Genomic DNA, 21,176 nt, shown 5'->3' on the forward strand with positions numbered 1-21,176 from the left:
GCAAAGAAATTCTGTGGCTTCACAGATTCTTAGAAGAGCTTGGATTCAAACAAGACAATTGTGTCTTGTACAGTGATAGCCAAAGCGCTATCCATCTTGCGAAGAACTCAGCCTTTCATTCAAGGACAAAGCACATTGAGGTGAGATATCACTTCATACGCACTCTTTTGGAAGAGGGACAACTAAAGCTAGGAAAGGTGCATACAAGTGAAAATCCTGCAGACATGTTTACAAAGGTGGTCAACAAGGAGAAGTTGAGCTTTTGCTCATCTTCAATCAGCATTCAAGGATAAGAAGCCAGAATGGAAAGCAGTCACAGGTTTGGTTTGGAGATCAGTCTCCAAGTGGGAGATTGTTAAGTATGGAGCCTGATTTACCCTTGTAATTTTCTGTGGTTAAAGCGCACATTTGTAAGGCCCCCATTATGAGGAGAAGTCATCGTGCGTGAAGGAAAATCACTCACCGGAAACCAAAATTTTCACGGACAAGAATCAAGCGTAACTTTAAAGGCCTCGGGGGCGGAGGCCCCCGAGACTTTTTTTTTCGCCGGAATATTCTTTTTCGCCGGAATATTATGGCCAGACGGCGGTCGGAAAACAACCGGTCGGTTGGCCGGTGGTCGGAAGTCAATGGCCGGTGGCCGAATTCAAAAGCGGACTTGTCTTCTCAAGGGCGGCCACACATGGGCGGATTGGAGGGTCCGATTTGGACTTATTCGCACAAGGGCGGCTACACATGGCTGTCTCTCATAAGAGAGGACATCCCTTTTGGCCTATAAAAGGAGGCCATTGCTACACACATTTCATAGTGTGAAGTTGATGCAACAAGGTGAGTGTGAGGTGGTGAGAGTGAAGCAAGGCGGGAGCTCCATTAAGGGTATAATCCCTTTGTAAACTACTTCTTGTTTTGAAGTACTAAAGCCATTGAGTGGCTGCTTTCTCGTGGACGTAGCCCACATTGGGTGAACCACGTATATCGTGTGTACTCTCTCTCTCTCTCTACTCTATAATCTCGTGTATATAAATTTGTCTCTCTCCTTTAAGTAATCTACTCAATTATCTATTTAGCTACGTCTTATTTCCTAACAATTAGGAAGATAATGGGGTGTAGGAGGGCCTCTCTATTTGCCATGAGCTTATGGAGGTGATTAACATTTTGACGAATAGGTATACGCCATGTGTGCAAGAATGGTGGGTGTGTAAGAGATGTGTAAGAGTGGTCAAAGAATGTGAGACCTCCAAAAGAGAAATCACTTTGGGGGAAGAAAAGGAGATACTAGGAGGAACTCCTAGGAAAACTGTTTGAGAAGAATAAGTGTATCAAGAACCTTCAAGAGAGATTTAAGTATAGAAGTGACACACCCATTAACTCTAAAAGTGATGCAGACCCAAGAAGACGGAGGGCAAGGTGGTCACCAGGAAGAGGAAGCTATCAGGAATACCCTCCACTGCCAATCCTAAGAAGGAAGAAAGCAACCCAAGAAGAATGAAGTAGAGAAAGTGGTCACCCTCTTTGTATTCTTCTTCCTCTTTTTCTTTGTCTTGACCATCTTTTGACAAGGAGAGAATTTAAGTACCCATCAATGGTGGGCAAGCCTACATGCCCAAGGTAAAGCTCCCAAGGCATAGAAAGCTTTGAGGATTTCTATTATAAAGCAATTCCTTGCAAGTGATGCCAAAGATAAAATCCTCATAAAATGATGAAACTTGAAGATAGACCTTACAGGTCTTTTCAAAAGTACGTGGATAGATTGGGAGTTACATCTCAAAACCACTCTGTACAAGAAGATAGACTCTGGAGAGAAAAATCAACCTTTTTGTGCTAGCCTATCTAAAGAGATGAGTTAGTATGTCAACTCACAAAGACCTAAACCTATCTTGAAATTCATATATCAAACTATGGTCGCCCTGAGGATTCACTTCTAGGCGACCATAGTGTGATATATGACCCTAAACCGGTTCCAAGCCAATGTAAGGTAAGGAACCAGTTGATCCAAAGGGAAAGAACAATGCAACATAGAATTCTCATGAGGCCAACAATAACAACAAAATAAAGGTGAAGGATAAAGGTTACAAAGGTAAACATAAACTTTTACCCAAAAAAGTAGAATGTTATCGTTAAGGATAACAAGCATTTCAAGTGTGGAGAGCAAGGACAAGTTTTATATGTGTGTCTTAAGAGAAGTGAAAATAATGACCCTCCTAGAGCTACCATGGTGGAAGCTCTAAAATATATGTCCGTTGCAAAGGATCATTACTCTATTATGCTTGAGGAAAAGCAACAGAGCATGATGATTTCATACTTTATTCATGTTTCCATGATTAGATTACTAATTGGTGAGTGTTTCCATGCCCTAGCTGGATAGCTCATCCCTCCGGATTGACAATTATTATTGGTTCATTGGAGCTATGCTACAATGATACCCCCAACATTATGTGACCCTTGAGAGGTGCACCTAGCCATATTTTGCTAATACACAAGTAGTAGCCGCTCATCTGTACATATTCCAATGTTGTTAGTTCATCTTCAATCAAGTTATCATTTGAGTGCATAGTCTTCCTCTCTCTCGCTTTGTTAATTGGTGTGTTTACCAACTATGCTAATATGAATGCTTGTCTTGTTAATCCTCCTTAACTTTACAATCGGTACCAAATTTTTGGTTCTTAGGGTGCAATTGAGCTATGTATCTATTATCTCTCTTCTAATCGTGCCCTCATTGATATTAATGAATTATTAGGCTAAATGATTGCATGCAAGCTCGTGGGCTAGAGTCGTACAAACTAGTACTCATCAATTATTCTCGATGATTAATTTTTCTTAAGTAGATCCCATTTACGTTGTCTTTTGTGTTGGTTGTGTGAGATTTTTCTTCTTTTTTTCAATTAATTTCTTCCACTTTGTTTTTCACTTGTGTTGCTCAAATAGCCTCAAAGTACCCTATCTAAGATCTCAATACAACCCAAAACCTTACATTTTGGATTTCATTAGCACAATTAATCAAATCCTAATTATTGTGCTAATTTTAGATGTGTGTGTGGGTGTGTGATCGCAGAGAGACAAGGGATAAAGTATTATTTTCACTCACTTCCACAACCAAAGGCATGTGGCCAACTTGGTCTAGCTTGTCTAAGTGTGGAGTGTTTGCCCTATGTTCGTGGGCTCAAACCCAATTTTAGATGAGACAAGGAAGCCATATTGAAAAGGGTGCTCAAATACAATGCAATACATTGAGAGGTCCATTGATAGAGACTCTCATGAGTGTCAACAAACTCCTTTTTGCATCGCATTGGGTACTTGAAGTATCACAATTCAATGCACTCTATAAGAACATTGGTGCAAAGATTCCAATCGCATGCATTCAACAACCAACCAAAAGGCCTTCATTCCCTTTTCCTTGTCAATAGCCTCTACCCACAAAAATTCAACCAACTCTCTTGTCCTCCATTAGAAGGGAGTTCCTATAGGCGGCTCCTATATGCAAGAGGTAGCTTGCAGTTGGCAAAAGCCTTGGGGCTTTGAAGGGAGTAATCGAGAGGTAAACACCAAAGCTTTTACTTTGAGGCAATAAGGGCCTCTTCAAACACACAAAGCAAGGGTTTTAAAGGAAATAAAATATCCAGTATTCGAAGGAGCTTTTTGAGCTTCAAGAAAAGGGTTCAAGTATCTGAATTTCAACAAACAAAGGCTTTTAATTTTCATTTAAAGATTCAAAGAATGTTCCTCTCTCTCTAAATCCTTGTAATCCAAGGCTAAGTCCTTTGTATCCATGACATAATAACCCTTGTATTTCATGCAAATATTTTCACATACGGGAAAAGGGTTGCTCAAGTGTACCTGTAAAAAGGCTAGACATTGGCATTAGCTCAACACTGGTCACTAAGACCACTCTAACAACAATATGGGAGAAAAAGGAATTGAAAAATCCAATGGAAAGGGTTTTCACACATGGAAAACAAATTTGTGAGGTCACCTTGTGCACAAATAGTTGTGGTGTATTGTTAAGCCATGAGTAGTTGAACCATCCATAGCTCAAGGCACACTCACCAAAGCCTAGATAGAACAATTTCAAGCCAAAGACAAACAAGATCTTGGCATAATTATCACTTCATTAAACAATAATTATGTGCACCACTAACAATTGTACCACGGCAATCTAAGCATGGATCATCTTAGAGGAAAATTTTGTTGCCAAGTAGAAAATGAGCAAGATAATCCTTAAAAGGAAACATTATAAACTCACAATGAATCCAGGGGAGGAACTTTCAAGCCTCATGAAAATGTTAATAAGCATCATCATTCAACTAACTTACATGAGTGTTAGATTTCTGAGGAAGGTTTTTGTGCTCTTACATCTCTTCCTACAATATTATCACAATGCTAGAGTAAAATGACCCTACATCCACTTTGCAAGCTGATCAATGCATTAATTGAATAAGAGAAAAAAAAAGGAAGAATCTAGCTAATGGAGGGGCTTTCATCACATCATCATCTAGGAATGCATGTTCATCAACCAGGAAAAATAATAAGAGGTGTTACGAATGCAACAAATCAGGATTGATCTCTAAACATTGCGACAAGAACAAGTTTTTTAGAAAATGTGGTGTCAAAGGTCATCCACAACAAAAATACCACAGTAGAAGCAGTAAAAGCAGATACAAAGGAAAAGTGAACCTTGAGGGGTCTATATTTTAGAGGAGGAAGATGAAGACAAAGATCAAGAGGAGGAGAACTATCTCCATGTCTCTACCACTCCTGATCCTTGTGGAGATTTCACTGATGTATTATAGATATGAATGGTCTTCCAGTTTGGTTTTTTGAGGGGAAGATTATCTAGTTTATGTGACACCATATCAAGTGAGAGCTACTTTATTAGTATGTGTCACTATAGTCTGTGTGACTACTAAATTGTGTGGCATTGAGCCTTGAGCCTTGATCCAGCTTACTTCAATATAGTCCAAAGTCCAAGGGAGGATTGTTATGAGTATGGAAGTTGGCCTAAAACGTTTAAACTCTATGGGCATGACCTCTTGTACAGTAAGTAGTTTAGTAATTTGTGAGCATGTGAGGACACATGGCCTAGCACACATGGCATGGTGGGTTGCAAAAGATTCCAAAAGCCATTTCTTATCACAATAGCTTTCCACATTCTATGGAGCCACTCTTTCACGTTAGGAGTTTCCCCTTGACACTTGGGAAATATTCTTATATGTGACTCTTGAGAGATGCACCTAGCCATACACAGCTACTATTTTAAGTAGCCACTCATTTGTACACACTTCCATTGTTGTTAGTTCATTTTCAATCAAATTATCATTTGAGTCTACGCTTCCTCTCTCTCTCTCTCTCTCTCTCTCTCTCTTGCTTTGGTAATTCTGCTAATGTGAATGCTAGTCTTGTCAACCCCCTTAAATTTATAGTGGAAGTGACCAGTACCAGGCATATTTCTACACTCCCCCTCCCCGAATCTCTCTCTCTCTCTCTCTCTCTCTCTCTCTCTCTCTCTCTCTCTCTCGTTTTGATAATTCTGCTAATATGAATGCTAGTCTTGTTAATCCCCTTAACTTTATAGTGGAAGTTGCAAAAGTGAACCAGATTCTTAACATGAGCATTAAATGGGACAGATAAAAATAAAGATCTTTATTATCAACAAAAAAGTATATTTTCTTTATACTAAATCATTTTATTTCCCTCCATATGTGAGACTTAGCCAGGAGGATTGTCCCAACCATGATGAGGAAACGGTTGAGATGGTCAACATTCCTTAGGCATTTGTTGATGGATCTTTATTATTAGATATCAAGTAAAACTTGGCATATCTAGTGGTGAAAATTCCATGAGTTACAAGAATCAAGAATAGCTAGGGCCTTTGGACAAGGCATATGTTCTAAAGATAGACCAAGTGCAAGTGTGTAAGTAGGCTAAATGACTAAGCATGTCAAGCATGATTGTGTATCAACATAGAGTGGAAAAAGGTGCCAGAATTATCCATGGTTTGTACCAAGTAGCTACAAATATAGCCCATACTCGGGGTTGCTTATAAGAAGGAAAAGTGGCATGGGATAAGAATGCCAAGGGATAATGGAGGACTCTCTAGTGGAGCCTCAAGGGATAAGAATGCCAAGGGATAATGGAGGGCTCTCTAGTGGAGCCTCAAGTGCAAAGTGGCATGGATTGTTTTAGAAGGGCAGGGTTTCATGGACTATTCTCAAAGGGCAAGTACTTTTCGTATATAAAGTAAGGATGTGAGGAGATATACACATATTTAGCTCTGATTTCATTCTCTCTCTCTCTCTCTCTCTCTCTCTCTCTCTCTCATTTTCTTTATGAGAAAATGAAGTTCACCATTGTTGTGAGAAGTGTCTCACATTTGGTATCAGAGCAAGTTTTAGTTCCAAGGGGAGTCTGCATGTGATTAGCCCGACAAAAGAGATAAGAAGAGTTCCTTTTTTTTGGTTACTTTCATATGTGTTGATTATTTTTTTGTTGATCCCAATGGAATGGAAGGCATGGCAACAGAAAGATTATGAGAAATAAACAAGTTTTTGTTGCTTAATATACTATTTATTAATTTTTTTAAAGATATATATATATATATATATATATATATATATATATATATATATATATATATATATATATATATATATATATATATATATATAGATAGAGAGAGAGAGAGAGAGAGAGAGAGAGAGAGAGAGAGAGAGAGAGAGAGAGAGAGAGAGAGAGAGAGAGAGAGAGAGAGAGAGAGCAATATTTGTATGTGTGCATGCATGCAAGAGAGACTTATAATTTGAGATCACATTGGATTCCTCTCATAGTCCTCCAAGCTTGACTTGAAGGAATGAGCATCACTTCTTGTCTTCAACACATCACATTAGAGGTTGTGGCCATGCACAAAGAAGTCATGGCATCCTTGATCACACACGATGGTGCCATTCCCCAAAATCATCTACCTTGAACTTGAATTTGTTTTTGTTTTCTTTAATGCATGCAAGTGCAACATTTGTGCTCATGTGCACAAAATACTCACAAAAGAGGCCTTAGTGCACATAGATTCAACCTTTATCAACTTTGGTCACTTCTATTGCAATGGAAAGAGAGCATGGTATTCACTTTTGTATATATAAGGAGTATATAAGGGCCCATTTTCCCACACCAAAAACATTCTCACCCCAACGATGGGATGGTACAACAACACAACAAAGCCTTGGTTTAGCAAGGCTTTGTGAATGCAAGAGGGCCTCCAATAGTAGATATAGGTGGCATGAGATGTCACTAGTAGGGGTGACCAATCACTTTTAGTGCTTTATTAATGAGAATTGGGGAAGATCTTGCCTTGAGGTTCAAAGAAAAAAAGGAGCCTCTAGAAAATGGCAATTGTCGGAGAAGACAAGCAGGAGGCCAAGAGGGTGCTAGGTGTCGGAGTAGCAAGAGGTGGCATGCCATGAAGGTGATAGTAGGATGAGATGCCAATAGATAAAAATTAAGTACGCATAAAGAAAAGTATGGCTAACTTTTTTTAAAACATGTAGGCTTGTGCACTAAGCAACGTAGCACGCTTCTTGATGGTAGAGTCATAGAAATTTTGTGAAGCTAGCAACAAGATTTATAGGTCCTTTTCATGCAATAGGTTAGTTATCAGGTAAATAACATAGACAAATTTTAATTTTGACAAACTAAATACCACATTCATAATATGGTGATATGTTTTAAGATGAAAACGTCATAAAAATTTAGTGCACTTTTAACAAAATTTCCCTAAAATAAACATAACTTCTCATCAAACTGAGATTTTTCATAGGCTTCAAAGTTTATGGATAGGAAAATACTTATTATATCAAGACATTAAGCTTCAAAACTTAGTCCATAGTTTTGTTATAATAAAAATCCCCAAATCTTAAGAACATTGACAAAGAGGTATAAAGATAAGTGAGATGAATGAGAAAATAAAAAAGTAGACTTTATTTCAAGGCTAGTCTTCAATTAAGGAAAATGACAATTTCAACAATCACAATTTTTTGGGCATGACATAAATCACTAAATGTGGCATGCATAACTATCAAATAGTATCACCTTAAGTAATGGACTTGTAGATCTAATTTTTATGCAGCATAAGACATTGCAAATTTAGATGAACTATGTTTTATGTGGTCATTAATTGAATTCACAAATGTTGCATATTTGACTTACATGACTTTTTCTATATTTACTTCTAGTTAGAAAGATTTTTCTTTTCACATTAGAAGTGAAAAAATGTCACGCACATATATAAGTAGTTACCATGGATTATTGTATGCAACCTGCTCATTTTGTTCTTGGACTAGAGTACAAGTTTTTGTGACACATTAGCTGCTGTTCTACATAGGTAATTTTCATGTGTGTAGTTACTATTGAGGTTGTGTACAAAATTTAAGGAATATAATTTTTATGAGTACTTTGCTAACATTCTATAAGTTTACAAAATAATTTCTTGAGATTTTCTCTAGATTTCATGAACCATTTTATTTAAATTTTGAAAAAAAGGACCAAACTAGTGTTAAATTCAATCTTGCTTGCAATGCAAGCCAAGTTGCACAAAATGGAATGTATTGCTACCATCAAAGGAAACAAAAGAGTGTAGAAGCCTTAAGTTTGGGAAACAAATTCTTTTAGCAACAACCACCAAGATGGCATGGTTGCAATAGAGAGAAGGAGGAAATACTACCAAAGTAGCAATGGCCACCCTCCTAGGCATGGGACTCAAAATGGTCATGGCAGCCACTGATTGGGATGGCAGGAGTCATAACCCAAGACAGTGTCTGGCAGCTTTAAATGTTGAAAGCCACAAGATAGACAAGGGGCATATGATGGGGACTCTTGATCCAACAAGTGTTGCTATAGTAGCACAGTGGGCATGAAGCACCACCTTAACCTTTGTAGATCTCGTGAATGGAAAGAGAGAGAAGCATATGGATAGAGATTTCCATGACTACTTTGGCATTACCTCTCTTCTCACACTCACCCTCTTCATACATAACTTGCTTAACCTTATATTTTAAAAAAACAAGTGTCACCATTCACCTTTCAAATCTCTTTTAAGAGATTCAACAAAAGGCAAGGTGGGTTGAGTAAAGCTGAGATATGGAGAGAGCTCTAGATGCTTATAGTAGATTTGAGAGAGAGATAGAGAGAGAGGAAATCATCTCCAAGAATGCTTCCATATCTTCGTTTGTAGTGTATATTTCCCTTTAAAAAAATGAAGAATCATGGTTGTAACCTCATTATACTTTGAATTTCAAGGTCAAAAAATGCACTTTTTAGTAAACAAAAGTAAATTATTTAATCCTTTGCCAATGTTTACACTTAAACTTGTGAGATTTTGATGGTTTTCTTAAAGGAAATCCCAGAAGTCAACTGAGGTTTTGTAATTGTATCTAGTTAAAAATACACTAAACCCCAATTTTTAGAAGAAATGAATTCTCTCTCATGAGTGCAAGTGGGTGTTTCTCTCAATTTAGCTTTAAAAAGAAGAAAAAAAGAGGGGTGCCAAGTAGGAATAAAAGCCCTCTGATATGAGAACAAAAAAAGGAGGGAATATCATAAAGGCCTTAATATGTGCTACAGTGCATAAGACTACCGAGAAGCTCACCGCCTAACAAGCCTCCTTATTGAGTTTCCAAGCTCAACAAGAGGAGGTCATGAGGCAAGTACAAGAATTGGTAGACGAAGGGATGGTGAGGCCTAGCTCCTCTCCCTTTTGTTCTCCAGTTCTTTTAGTCCAAAAGAAAGATGATACATACCGTATGTGTGTGGATTATCGAGCACTAAACCATATCACTATCAAAAACAGATTTCCTGTGCCTTGAGTAGAAGATCTATTTGATAAGCTACAAGGATCTACCTACTTCAGTACGATTGACCTTAAACGTGGCTATCATCAAACAAGGATAGTGGATAAAGATATCTAAAGACCACGTTTTGTACAACATTTGGTCTTTATGAATATCTAGTCATGTCTTTTGGCTTGACCAATGCACTAGCCACATTCAATCTTTTGATGGAGAAAATATTTAGACCCTACTGCAAGTTCACTAGAGTGTTCTTTGATGATATCATCATCTATTCCAAGTCCTTGCAGGAGCATAAGAAACATCTCCAAGTGATTATTCAAGCATTGAAGGAGAACAAGCTTTTTCTCAAGCAAAAGAAAAACATTTTTTTTCCTTAAAGAGATTCAATACTTAGGTCATATTATTTTTCAAGATGGTATCCGTATGGATCCATCTAAGCTAGAGGTAATAAAAGCATGGCCTAATCCAAGGAATCTACATGAGCTAAGAAGCTTTATTGGTATGTGTGCATACTATAGATGCTTCATAGAAAAAGTTTCTCAAATAGAAGGACCATTACAAGACTTAACAAAGAAGAATGTTAAGTATTCATAGACTGCTAAGGAGAAAAATGCTTTTGACAAGCTCAAAGAGAAGCTTACCTCTCAACCAGTCCTCATGCTTCCGGATCTCTCAAAGCCATTTGAGGTATAATGTGATGCTTGTGGTGATTGCCTTGGCGGAAGAATCCCAATCTCCGAGCGAGCACTAAACCGAGCAAACAAATACAAAGACATTGAAAACATTTAGACACATATTTGTTGATGACCAATAGTTTCCAAAGCAAACCCAAAGGATTCATATAGCGAGCAAATCCGAGTGAGCACTAAATCGAGCAAAGACGTTGAAAATATTTAGACACATATTTGTTGATGACCAATAGTTTCCAAAGAAATAAATTGGTAGTTTACAGTGCCTCTGACGAGGTAAACCCATATGATTTAGAACTATGTTGTCGTATAAGGTAAACCCAATATATTCAAAACCATGAACTCTCTTACCACTCTCTTACCACGGTTGTTGGTAGTGAATGCAAAGACAATGTAGAATTCAAACACAGTGCTATTGATGACCTATAATTTTTAAGAAAATATAGTTGAGAGCATACTAAGTAACTGAACTCACGCAATTCCTCACAAGGTAAAGCCAAAAGATGCAAAAAATTGTCAACTCCTAGGATAGAAGCTGATAGTAAATCCAAATGCCAACAAAAAACGACCACAATATACTAAATACATAGAAAGTTTATGTGTTCGAAGCCTTATATGTTCGACGTATCCCAAAAATTCAAAATTTCAACCTAAAAACTTCTAAGATGGTGATTGATAGTTAACGTAAATGCCCACAAAAAACTACTGCAGCGAGCAAATTTGAGTGAGCACTAAATCGAGCAAAGACATTGAAAACATTTAGACACATATTTGTTGATGACCAATAGTTTCCAAGGAAATAAATTAATAGTTTATCGTGCCTCTTACGAGGTAAACCCATATGATTTAGAACTGAGTTGTCGTACAAGGTAAAGCCAATATATTCAAAACCATGAACTCCCTTAGCACGATTGTTGGTAAGGAATGCAAAAACAGTGTAGACATTTAAACACAATGCTATTGACGACCTATAATTTTTAACAAAATATAGTCGAGAGCATACTAAGGAATTGAACTCATGCAATTCCTTACAAGGCAAAGCCAAAAGATGCAAAAATTATCAACTCCCAGGATAGAAGCTGGTAGTAAATCCAAATGCAAACAAAAAACGACAACAACATATTAAATACATGGAAAGTTTATGTGTTTGAAGCCTTACGTTTGACATTTCCCTAAAATTTCAAAATTGTAACCTAAAAACTCCTAGGATGGTGATTGATAGTTAACGTAAATGCCCACAAAAAACTACTGCAACAGTGTGCAATATATAATTTGAACATCATGCTGTGTAAGTATCCTAAGGACGCATAGCTGCCCTAGTGCCCCCGAGAGCCTGAAAAATTTCTACCTTGGATAAAGCAGCCTGGTGCATGAACTCATGGGCATGTGAGTCTAACCCAAGAATATGAAGAAATACATAGTACATGTGTTTGCACGGCACGTAGGTCTGTTTTTTTGATTCTCTCTTTTGGAAGTCCTCGCATGTGCATCGTGGAAAATCATAGATTGTCACTGAGTATGTTATCCCCTTTGCCTTGGACCCCTCTGTACTGACATAGAAAACATGTGTTTCATTGCACACAATAATCACTTCTTTCACCAATTTTGCTTCAAGTGTGCTCCCCAAAGCAATCCTTGTATGAAATTCTTTTGTCAACTTTGATCTCCACTTAACAATCTTCCCATCCCTATACCTAGGACGGAAGGCACTGGGAACACTATTTCTTGATCGCAAACCACTGCCTAAATTGGTAGCTTTTGTTGTCGATTGAAGGACAAATCCATTTGCTTGCAAGTGCTCCACCTCAACTGGCAACAATTGTGTTCCCTGCGCTATAGGCCAAACACCTGGTGCTGGCCCTGGAGCCCCTACAATCATTTCATGTATCCACCATGTATGCATGTTATTGGAGTTGCAAAACCACACAAAACCTTCCACTAAACCACCTGGATTTGAACCAGAGGCAGGATACTTTCTGCGTCCCCAAAAGCATGGAGCAGCAGTTCCACATGTGACATCGTCATTCCCTTCATTGATGTATCGTGCACGTCTAACACTCTGATTGTCAACCATCCCAAAGCAATTCATCTTTCGACCAAGCTCAATTCTTCTTATAGCCCAAAGTGTCTTTGGAACATTAACCTCATGCCAATATTTGCCAACTCCACAGCTAGTCTCTGGATGCACATCTGGCCCTACAACCGGCTCTGTAATTGTCACAAATTCTGGTCTATGACTGTCTTCATCAAGCAGCTCATCTGCATCAACAAATGTTGGTCGCTTCTTCTTAACACTCTTCTCTTGCAAGGGAGCTCTATTCATTTCAGGGCTTTGAAAACCCATCTCAGACATTGAAGAGTGTGTCAAGTCAATGAGGGATTTGGAAGCTGACGTTGTTGATGATCGGCCCAAAAATCGCTTTGCGAGCTCATCGATCCCAGGACCAGTAGCAGACCTAACACCTTTTAGATAAGCATTTTATTTGACGCTTTGTAGCACTGCCATTGCCATGTCTGCACTAATTTTCTCTTTGTAACCAATAGATGCACGCATGCTTGCATGTTTAACCTCAGATAAGTTTGTTGTGGGCACAAAAATTCCAGACTCATCCTGTGTTACAAATCTCCCTCCCCAATGTTGTACTCTTACATCCCACCAAGCCATCCAAGTCTCTAAACAAGCCATCTCTCCATCGACAACATGCCCTGCCTTCCAAAATTGGTGTGGATCTTCTTTACAAATGTCTGCTTGATTCTCAGATGGTGCACTCCGCCATTTTCAGCACAAGATTTTGTGATCCTCTTGTGAAGATGGACGGATACATTTCATTGCATGTCGAATCATGGACTGCTCCCAATGAAAGCCACATGATCGTTCTTTGGAAGGTATTTTTGTTTTTGCCCCATCAAAGTAAACAGTCCGAACAGCAATCCAATTTGCATTTGCTTCGTCTGCCATAAACCCTCTGAATTCTGGCTTTTCATACCCTTGATCTTGCACCACTTTATTTAACATTTTCCAAAACTCTATTTGAGCAAATTTATTTTCAACAGTGAATTCACAGGTGGCAATTGTCATTAATTCACGCACAAATGGGTCGTAGACATGAGCAGACATTGTTGGCCACCCTTGAACACGGTGCACATGATCAAAGTGAACCCACATTTTCTCTAAACTTCCTCCTGGACGCATCTTATTCACCAAGTCAACTCCACTCCCTGGACCTATGATCGACATTTTGAACACATGTGGCTACTTTGAACCTCCAAGCTGTCCAGGAAAAAGTACAGTATGAATGAAATGATACCTACACCTGCTCTTGAGGTCTAGGACAGCTTCCAAACCTTTTGCACTGAAATGCTTTGACCTCTTGGCAATCTCTAAGCTCCTCTCTATTCTTCTCTTGTTAGATAGAGGAGTAATGGTATCAAGAAATTCTGAAAACTCTCCATCTTCAATAGTGTCATTTTTGCCAGCAGTTTCCATCACTAGCTTATCTATTATCACGTCTTGGGTAGCAACACGTTCTAATTGCTTGGCAGTTGTGAAAGGATCTTGGTTTGCTTTAGTTTGCAGAAGCGAATCTATCATTTGCTCAATAGACCTATTCTTTCACTGAACACAAGGGTGCTTATGCTCTCCCATATGAATAGCACATCGAGTAACTCTTTGCTTATCTTTTTGCAAACAGTAATAAATAACAGCAGGACATGTTGCAACACAAAAAGGCATTTGATTGCAATGGACACAAACCAATGTCCCCAGCTCAGGTGTCAATATTCCAATGGAAATAACTTTAGAGAGACGACCACACCATTGTGATTCATTATGAACTCTTGCTCGCAAATAGAAAGGACATGCATCATTGACACAACGGAGATGACCTGAACACCTATTGAAGCGAATGGCACCAGGAAAGCAATCACTACTACAAGTGACATATTCTGTCCACAAATGACAATCATGACGCTGCTCCATGCCAACCATTGTATTGTCGTTGCTTGTTGGTGGCAATTCAAATGCAACATATCCATCGTATTGAGCAGGAATCTCCTTACATTGAACAATTTCATTAGTCTTCTTCAAAGCAGAATGAAGATTGTTTTTATTGGGCATTGATCGAATTATATCCATGACATTGGTCTGATTCTTTGTGACATCACTTGAACCAATATCCAGAACTATTGGAGAAGCTTCACTTCCCTGGGAGCCTTGATGTTCATGAGTGTTTGTTATTCGAACTTTAAAAAACTGGCACACTTCATGATCCAGTAAAAAGACCTCTTCACCAGAACCTGACCTCGAGGATTCCATTTTTACATGTTCACCATTCAATGTTAATGGGTGCAGAGTAAACGAACTGGTAAACAAGCCAAAACTTTCTCTCACTGACTGCAAAGGTAATTCATGGAATTTGTTTTCAAGAAGTAACAAAAGTTTCTGACCACGAATTGGACCATAGATAGTAATTTGACGACCCATTGTAGCTGCAATCCACTAGAATGACACAACAGCTTTCAAATATGACGATTCCCTTTTTAACAAATCTAAATATGTTTTTTAATGTTTATAAAAATAAATAAAAATGATTTAATATAAACTTTAAATTTTTTTGCAACAAAAACGTTTCATGATTTTCGTTTCATGATTCTCATGCAAATGATTATTCCATATCCTGCTGCCATAAATGCAGAATCGCACGTTGCAAATGATTATTCAAATGCATATCCTGCCCACAATTCAAGACACATTAGTGACGATTTTCTTCTCAACATATTTTCAAAAAGAAATATACAATTAGATTTAATATAAACTTTTTAAAAATCAGCAGCGTGAACATTTAATGATTGCAAATTATTAAAAATTAAAATAATAAATGCACCAACAAACGTCGTTCAAGACAAATCAAAATCACTACTCCACCAACTCAAAATCACTACTCCACACAAAATTATTCTAACAAGATCTCATGTTAATGTGAGCGCACATTAACATGCACTTCTGGAAGCAGTCTGGAGGCACGCACTTTGGGAGCAGGTGTCACAGCAACTCTCAAAGAAACTCTAAACATGCATGTTAACGTGTAGTCTTTGGGAGCAGGTCTTTGGGCGCAAAGTGGTGCAGGTCTCGATCGGAGCAGTTCTAAAAAAACCAAAGGTTTTTTGGGGGGCACAGGTCTTTGTGTGCAAGTTAACGTGGGGCACAGGTCTTTGTGTGCAAGTTAACGTGGGGCACAGGTCTTTGGGTTCCAAAAACCAAAGGTTTTTTGGAGTAGATCTTTGGGCTCAAAAAACCAAAGTCTTTTGAAGTCATTTCTTACCCTGTGTTTGATCGAAGATGCAAAACGCGGCAAATCAGGGCAGTGGAGAGCAAGGCGTGCAGTTCATACTCAGATTCGTCAGCTGAGGGACACAAGATTCGAGCAAGGCGTGCAGTTCTGACTCGTTAGCAAGATTTGTCAGATTTGTCAGCAAGATTCGAGCAAGGCGTGCAGTTCTGATTTTGTAAGTAAGCATAGTTTTGGCATTGAGGAAATTTTATGATTTTTATGCCTTACTGTCCATGAAGTTATTGGACACCTGAGTAATACACCTCCATTACCCTCCATCTAGTCTCGATTCTCATCCCAAGATTTTGTCATATTAGACTTTTGGCTCGCTATAACAAGCCTTATACTACCCTTTAGCCAAAGCTTGGTTGAAAGGTGATTGCATCTTACTACCATTTAGCTACACACGTGATTGGACTTTCATGTGCTATTCTTGTCCCAAAGACTGGTTCTTTTCATGAGCATTGAAAGACTTCATTGCTCTTATTTTTTGCGCTTCCCTTGCTCATTTTAATGGAAATAAATTCTACAATGTTTGTTCACGCTACTTTTTCAAACTTTAGTTTCAAATTTTCAAGAGAGTTAGAGCCTTCCTACATGAGACATTCACACATTCAATTGAAAATCAGTCGACGCTTGAGACCAAGCACGACATGTTGCCTTGGTACACCACCCCGTTTACTCTGATTTCTCTAGAAGACACTGCTCTTGAGTGGCCTTTTCATGCTTTGAAAATTATGAATTCAAAACGTTTTTGGGTCTTGGGTTTCAAGAAAAATGGCAGAGATTCATTTCCGATGAGAAGAGCAAGCTCATTATTCAAGGCCTTACTTAGTTGAGAGACTTGGAAACAAGATGGATGCGGCTATAAGACAGAAATTGTAGGACAAAATAGTCAAAGATGTATGCAATGCCAGCCCTTCACATGGAGATGTTCTCATCTCAATGTGGCTTGGGTTATGCCTTAGATGTTGAGTTCCTGAGTAATACACCTCCTCGGTGGTGATGATGCAGCCATTACCCTCCATCTGGCCTCGATTCTCATCCCAAGATTTTGTCACATTAGACTTTTGACTCGCTTAAACAAGCCTTAACTACCCTTTAGCCAAAGCACAGTTTAGTTTTGTAAACATAGTTTTGTACGGCTAAATAGTATGCAATACAGAGACTCTAAATAAAGTATGCAATATAGATCCTCTAAATAAAGTATGCAATATAGAGCTTGTAATTAGAATATGCAGCGCAGAGCTTGTAAATAAAATATGCAATGTAGAGCTTGTAATTTTGAGTAAAAACCTTTTGTATATGCATAGACAGTTCAATTTTAGAGCTTTTAATTTTTCAAGTGTAGGAAATTTGTCAAAATTTTGTACTGATTGCCATGCTAGTAATAGAGCTATAAATGCTTTCAGCAGTCTTGGTTTATGACGACATGCGATATATTCTGCTACCTGAGCGAGTGTCGTGTAATGGTCCAAGTCATCAGGAAATGGTTTGAGTACAATCTTGAAAATTGAGCCTCGAGTTAACAATGTTTTTTCAAGACAATTGAAGCAAAGCTTGTCAGAATTCACAAAAAGAAAGTGCGGTCTCTTGAGCGTGCGGTCTCTTGAGGCTTTCAAAATATGGTTATGAGTCTGAGTTGCACATGCAGGTGAGAAAGCAACTGCGAAGTGTGAGCATTAGAGCATCTGTCATCCGAGTATCTATGCAAAGCTTGCATCTCCATGCCAACATCACCAAAAAATCGGAGAGGAGCAATGGCGGGACGTAAAGGACGCCCTCCTGTTAGGTACATTTTCTCATGTAGAGGTGCCATTATTATGCATGTAGAGGTGCCCGTCGATGTGCATACCTAAAAGCAAATTGTATAAAAAATAATGTATATATTTTTACAAAAGCAAATTGCTTCTAGAACTACCCGTTGACGAGAATGTTTGTAGCCTGCTAAATTTTATTTAGTGTCTAAAGACCTGCATGTTAATGTGAATGCCTAGAGACGATGTTTACATATGAAAAAAAGCTTTCAAATCATCCAAGCTTTCAAGTCAATTAGTGTCTAAAAACCTGCATGTTAACATGCATGTTTAGAGAATAGTGATTAATGTTTCAAAAGAGATTATTTTTGTTTTTTATATTCAATATTAAGAAACACTCATGTGAGGTGTCCATTGGATTATTATATTTTTTGAAATTTTGTTCCACATTCAAAGGAGGTGCTGTCCAAATATTTTCAAAGATTGATTGTGTATTTTATTGAAGGGCAACTTAAAGACCTGCATGTCAACGTTCATGTTTAAAACCAATGTTTCATTAGAGTATCAAAATATATTATTGTATTTCTAGAATTTATTTTTATGCACAAAAAAGGTTCTAGTCATACATGTTATATGTTAGCGTGCATCTTTACAAGCAATGTTTTGTTGGAGATAGTATTAATTTTTTGTCTTCAATCTTTATTTTTTGTCTCCTCCAATGGACTATGTAAAGATTAAATTCTATTTGAAACATTGCTTATAGACATGCATGTTAACATTCATGTTTAAAGGCAATGTTTTCATTGTTAACGTTCATGTTTAGAGGCAAGTTTTCATTGCTCATAGACATGCATGTTAAAGTTCATGTTTAGAGGCAATGTACAAATTTTTTAAGATGTTGATTGTGTATTTTATTTGTAGTCCATCTCGTGGAAGATTAAAGAAAAGTCTACGTAATGAAAAGTCTACACAACCACTTGAAAGTAGTGAACAGGTGTCATCCGTGTCAGTAACAGAAATGTCAGAGTGTAATGGCATTGAAGAGGAAGATATTCACTCTATGGATGTTGACCAAGGGTCTATGCATGAAATTGATGACACTTTGGCTCCTGAAGAAAACGAACTTCAAATTATCCCTTGGGAAATGCGAGATGAGGTAACTGCAGCTGCAGAGATTGACGAGGAGCAAAATATTTTTATGTATAGAGGTGCCGATGTACTTCAGACCACACATATGTTCAGTTGCTTCGACTGTCCTCCTATACCTTTGTGTAGGTTGATTCCATATGATAGAGTCAGAGGTTTAAGAGATGATTTAGGTTGATTAAAAACGGCTTTGCAAGGGAAGTATATATGCAAGAAAAGGGAGCTTTCATTGTTTCACTTTGGACATTTAAGAGAGAGCAAACCATTGCTACAGGTAAGTTGAAGCTTCTTAAATTTGTTAAGTGAATTTCTATTTTAAAAATTCATTTTGAATTCACTAATTTTGGTTTCTTGTTTTGAAGATGACATCAAGGAAAAGTGGGATCCTCTTTGGATAGAAATCAATGAGGAGTATGAGTTGGAGCTCAAAAGCCAACCAAGGTTTGCAGATGTGTCGGACCGCATGTTTTATGTTTGGGAGGGCAACCATCGCACGCTTGCATGGACTGAAGCTATCAAAGATAAGTTTTCCATCTCAAAGGAGAGACATTGTAGGGTCCTTTGTACTATCAATATCCCACCAAGGTTCCTGAGATTGCATTGCTAAGTAGCTTGCAACGAATGAATGTGTGAGTATCTACTAAAGCATATATCTTGTTGTTGAATACTTTATTATGGAAACAAATCAATATGGGTTTTTGCAGTATGAACATGCATGCTTTGGTGGCCACTCACATACGGGATGAGATTGTGAACACCAATCACATATGTGCAGCTGAACATGAAAGCTACCTAAAAACTCTCCCCGACAAAGACCAGAAACTAGTTGCATCTGTGCGAAGAAAGTATGCTAAAGGTGCAGAACCTTGGTATCCACTCACACGACGCTACCTTGGCATGCTAGCTTATGATGTGAGTTTTGTTTTTTTTTTCTTGCAAATTATTTTTAAGTCATTTGAATAACTTTTAGACAAATTGATTTCTTTTTTAGATTCAAATAACTAAAGAGAAAGAGTCTAGATTGACTCAACTCAAGCAAGGAATGCCTGTAGAGGATGTGAAGAAGGAGGAGAAAAGCATTCATCGTGAGATAATACATAAATATCAAGAATGCATTGGAAAGGTACACTTCACCAAATAATCAAGCAATAGTCATTGTGTTGATTGTTGTTATGGATGTGAAGTAAAACTTCATGCTCTTTGTATTGTGTTGTAGCTCTTGAATATTTTGGATCCCAATCTTGGGACAGACTGGTTGGCAAAGATTATGTCACTCAAATGGGGACATGACAGCTGGGCAACTTTAGAGAAGCTAAACTTGATTGCACTCCATGATGCCCCTATGCAGAATAAAATCCAATGGGTTTCATTACTCGAGTCTGATAGGATCACAAGGACTGCTTTTGGTTTGAAGAAGGGAGATAATTTGTTTCGACAGTGAGTATGATTTACTAGTTATTTAATGTTTGGCTTGCTTTGTCTAAGAGATAATATTTGTTTAAATAACACAACTTTTCTTTTTTAAAGTCTGTAGTTGGCTGTGTAGAGAGGGTTACCTTGCTCGTGTCTATGAGAGAGCAACACAACTTGTTTTGGACAATTAAAATGTGCCAGGAGGGGCACCATTGCCACATGAATGCACATTGGGGTTCTACTTTGATGAAATTAAGTTTGAAGCTAGGCCTTTTCTCTATCCTTTGGAGGTTTCTTTGGAGGCTAAAAGCAAAGATGTAGAGAAACAAGCACTCAAGAAAGTTGATACTTTTCGAGTGGCAGCTCAACGATTGGCTTACAGGTTTGTAACAATTTTGATCATGTGTTCAATGTTTTTGTTTCTTGTTAGGTTTTTGTCACTTTTGGTTTCAAAGGGGATCTTGCCAACTCTCCCATTTGTGGTGAGACAGTGGGCACATACTGCGTCAAAGGACACATATTTGTATCCCCCTAGCATGCCCACTTTGACAACATGGGAGAGAGATACATGTCCATGGTGGTTAGATATGGTGCAGGGTCACACCCTTGAGAGAGAGAAAGAGCTTTGAGAAACCATGCTTAGGGATGCAGCAGCAGAGGCGAGACAACCACCACCTGCTACTTCAAAGGCGAGACAACCAGGTATGCTTATGTCATTCTTTAACTTTTATGTTTTCATGCTGTTGATTCTTGTAGGTTCAAAACCTGTTGTATATGTCTTTTAAGGTGTCCACTTGTCTAGTGAGAGGATGGAGACTGTGGTTGATACCACTATTGAGAAGGATGTTCTAGAGCATGGTAAGTGTCGAAATTTTTATTGTCAACTTTTATTAATACTTTGTGAAAAAGTTCACATATCATAAATATGTTGTCGCAGACTCCTCGGGCTTGATTGTTGTTAGGAGGAGCATACAATTTGTCTATGTTTTGGAGTCTCCTTTGCGTTAC

The 21,176-nt window shown here is 38.1% G+C and overlaps 2 protein-coding genes across 2 annotated transcripts; both read left to right on the plus strand.

The window, feature by feature from the left end:
• The first annotated feature begins 15,516 nt into the window (after nucleotides 1-15,516).
• LOC147447890 (uncharacterized) lies at nucleotides 15,517-19,033 on the plus strand. Its single transcript, XM_086523698.1, has 6 exons — nucleotides 15,517-15,560; nucleotides 15,611-15,760; nucleotides 15,861-15,967; nucleotides 17,539-17,644; nucleotides 18,531-18,817; nucleotides 19,008-19,033. The coding sequence occupies exons 1-6, from the start codon at nucleotides 15,517-15,519 to the stop codon at nucleotides 19,031-19,033; spliced, it is 720 nt and encodes a 239-aa protein (XP_086379824.1).
• A 619-nt stretch (nucleotides 19,034-19,652) lies between these two features.
• On the plus strand, nucleotides 19,653-20,196 carry LOC147447891 (uncharacterized). The gene is made up of 3 exons (XM_086523699.1): nucleotides 19,653-19,667; nucleotides 19,747-19,878; nucleotides 19,972-20,196. The coding sequence occupies exons 1-3, from the start codon at nucleotides 19,653-19,655 to the stop codon at nucleotides 20,194-20,196; spliced, it is 372 nt and encodes a 123-aa protein (XP_086379825.1).
• Nucleotides 20,197-21,176: the final 980 nt, after the last annotated feature.

Source organism: Adiantum capillus-veneris, chromosome 11 (genome assembly GCF_014529385.1).
Source record: "Adiantum capillus-veneris isolate H3 chromosome 11, ASM1452938v2, whole genome shotgun sequence".
Classification (NCBI taxonomy): Eukaryota; Viridiplantae; Streptophyta; class Polypodiopsida; order Polypodiales; family Pteridaceae; genus Adiantum; species Adiantum capillus-veneris.

What these genes read in the sequence shown, in the direction of transcription:
- LOC147447890 (XM_086523698.1), top strand. Translation starts at nt 15,517, where the DNA reads ATGCACTTCTGGAAGCAGTCTGGAGGCACGCACTTTGGGAGCAG. An exon ending in GGCACGCACTTTGGGAGCAG is followed by an intron (nt 15,561 to 15,610) that starts GTGTCACAGCAA and finishes GTTAACGTGTAG; the next exon opens with TCTTTGGGAGCAGGTCTTTG. An exon ending in AAATATTTTTATGTATAGAG is followed by an intron (nt 18,818 to 19,007) that starts GTGCCGATGTAC and finishes TGGACATTTAAG; the next exon opens with AGAGAGCAAACCATTGCTAC.
- LOC147447891 (XM_086523699.1), top strand. An exon ending in ATCAAGAATGCATTGGAAAG is followed by an intron (nt 19,879 to 19,971) that starts GTACACTTCACC and finishes ATTGTGTTGTAG; the next exon opens with CTCTTGAATATTTTGGATCC.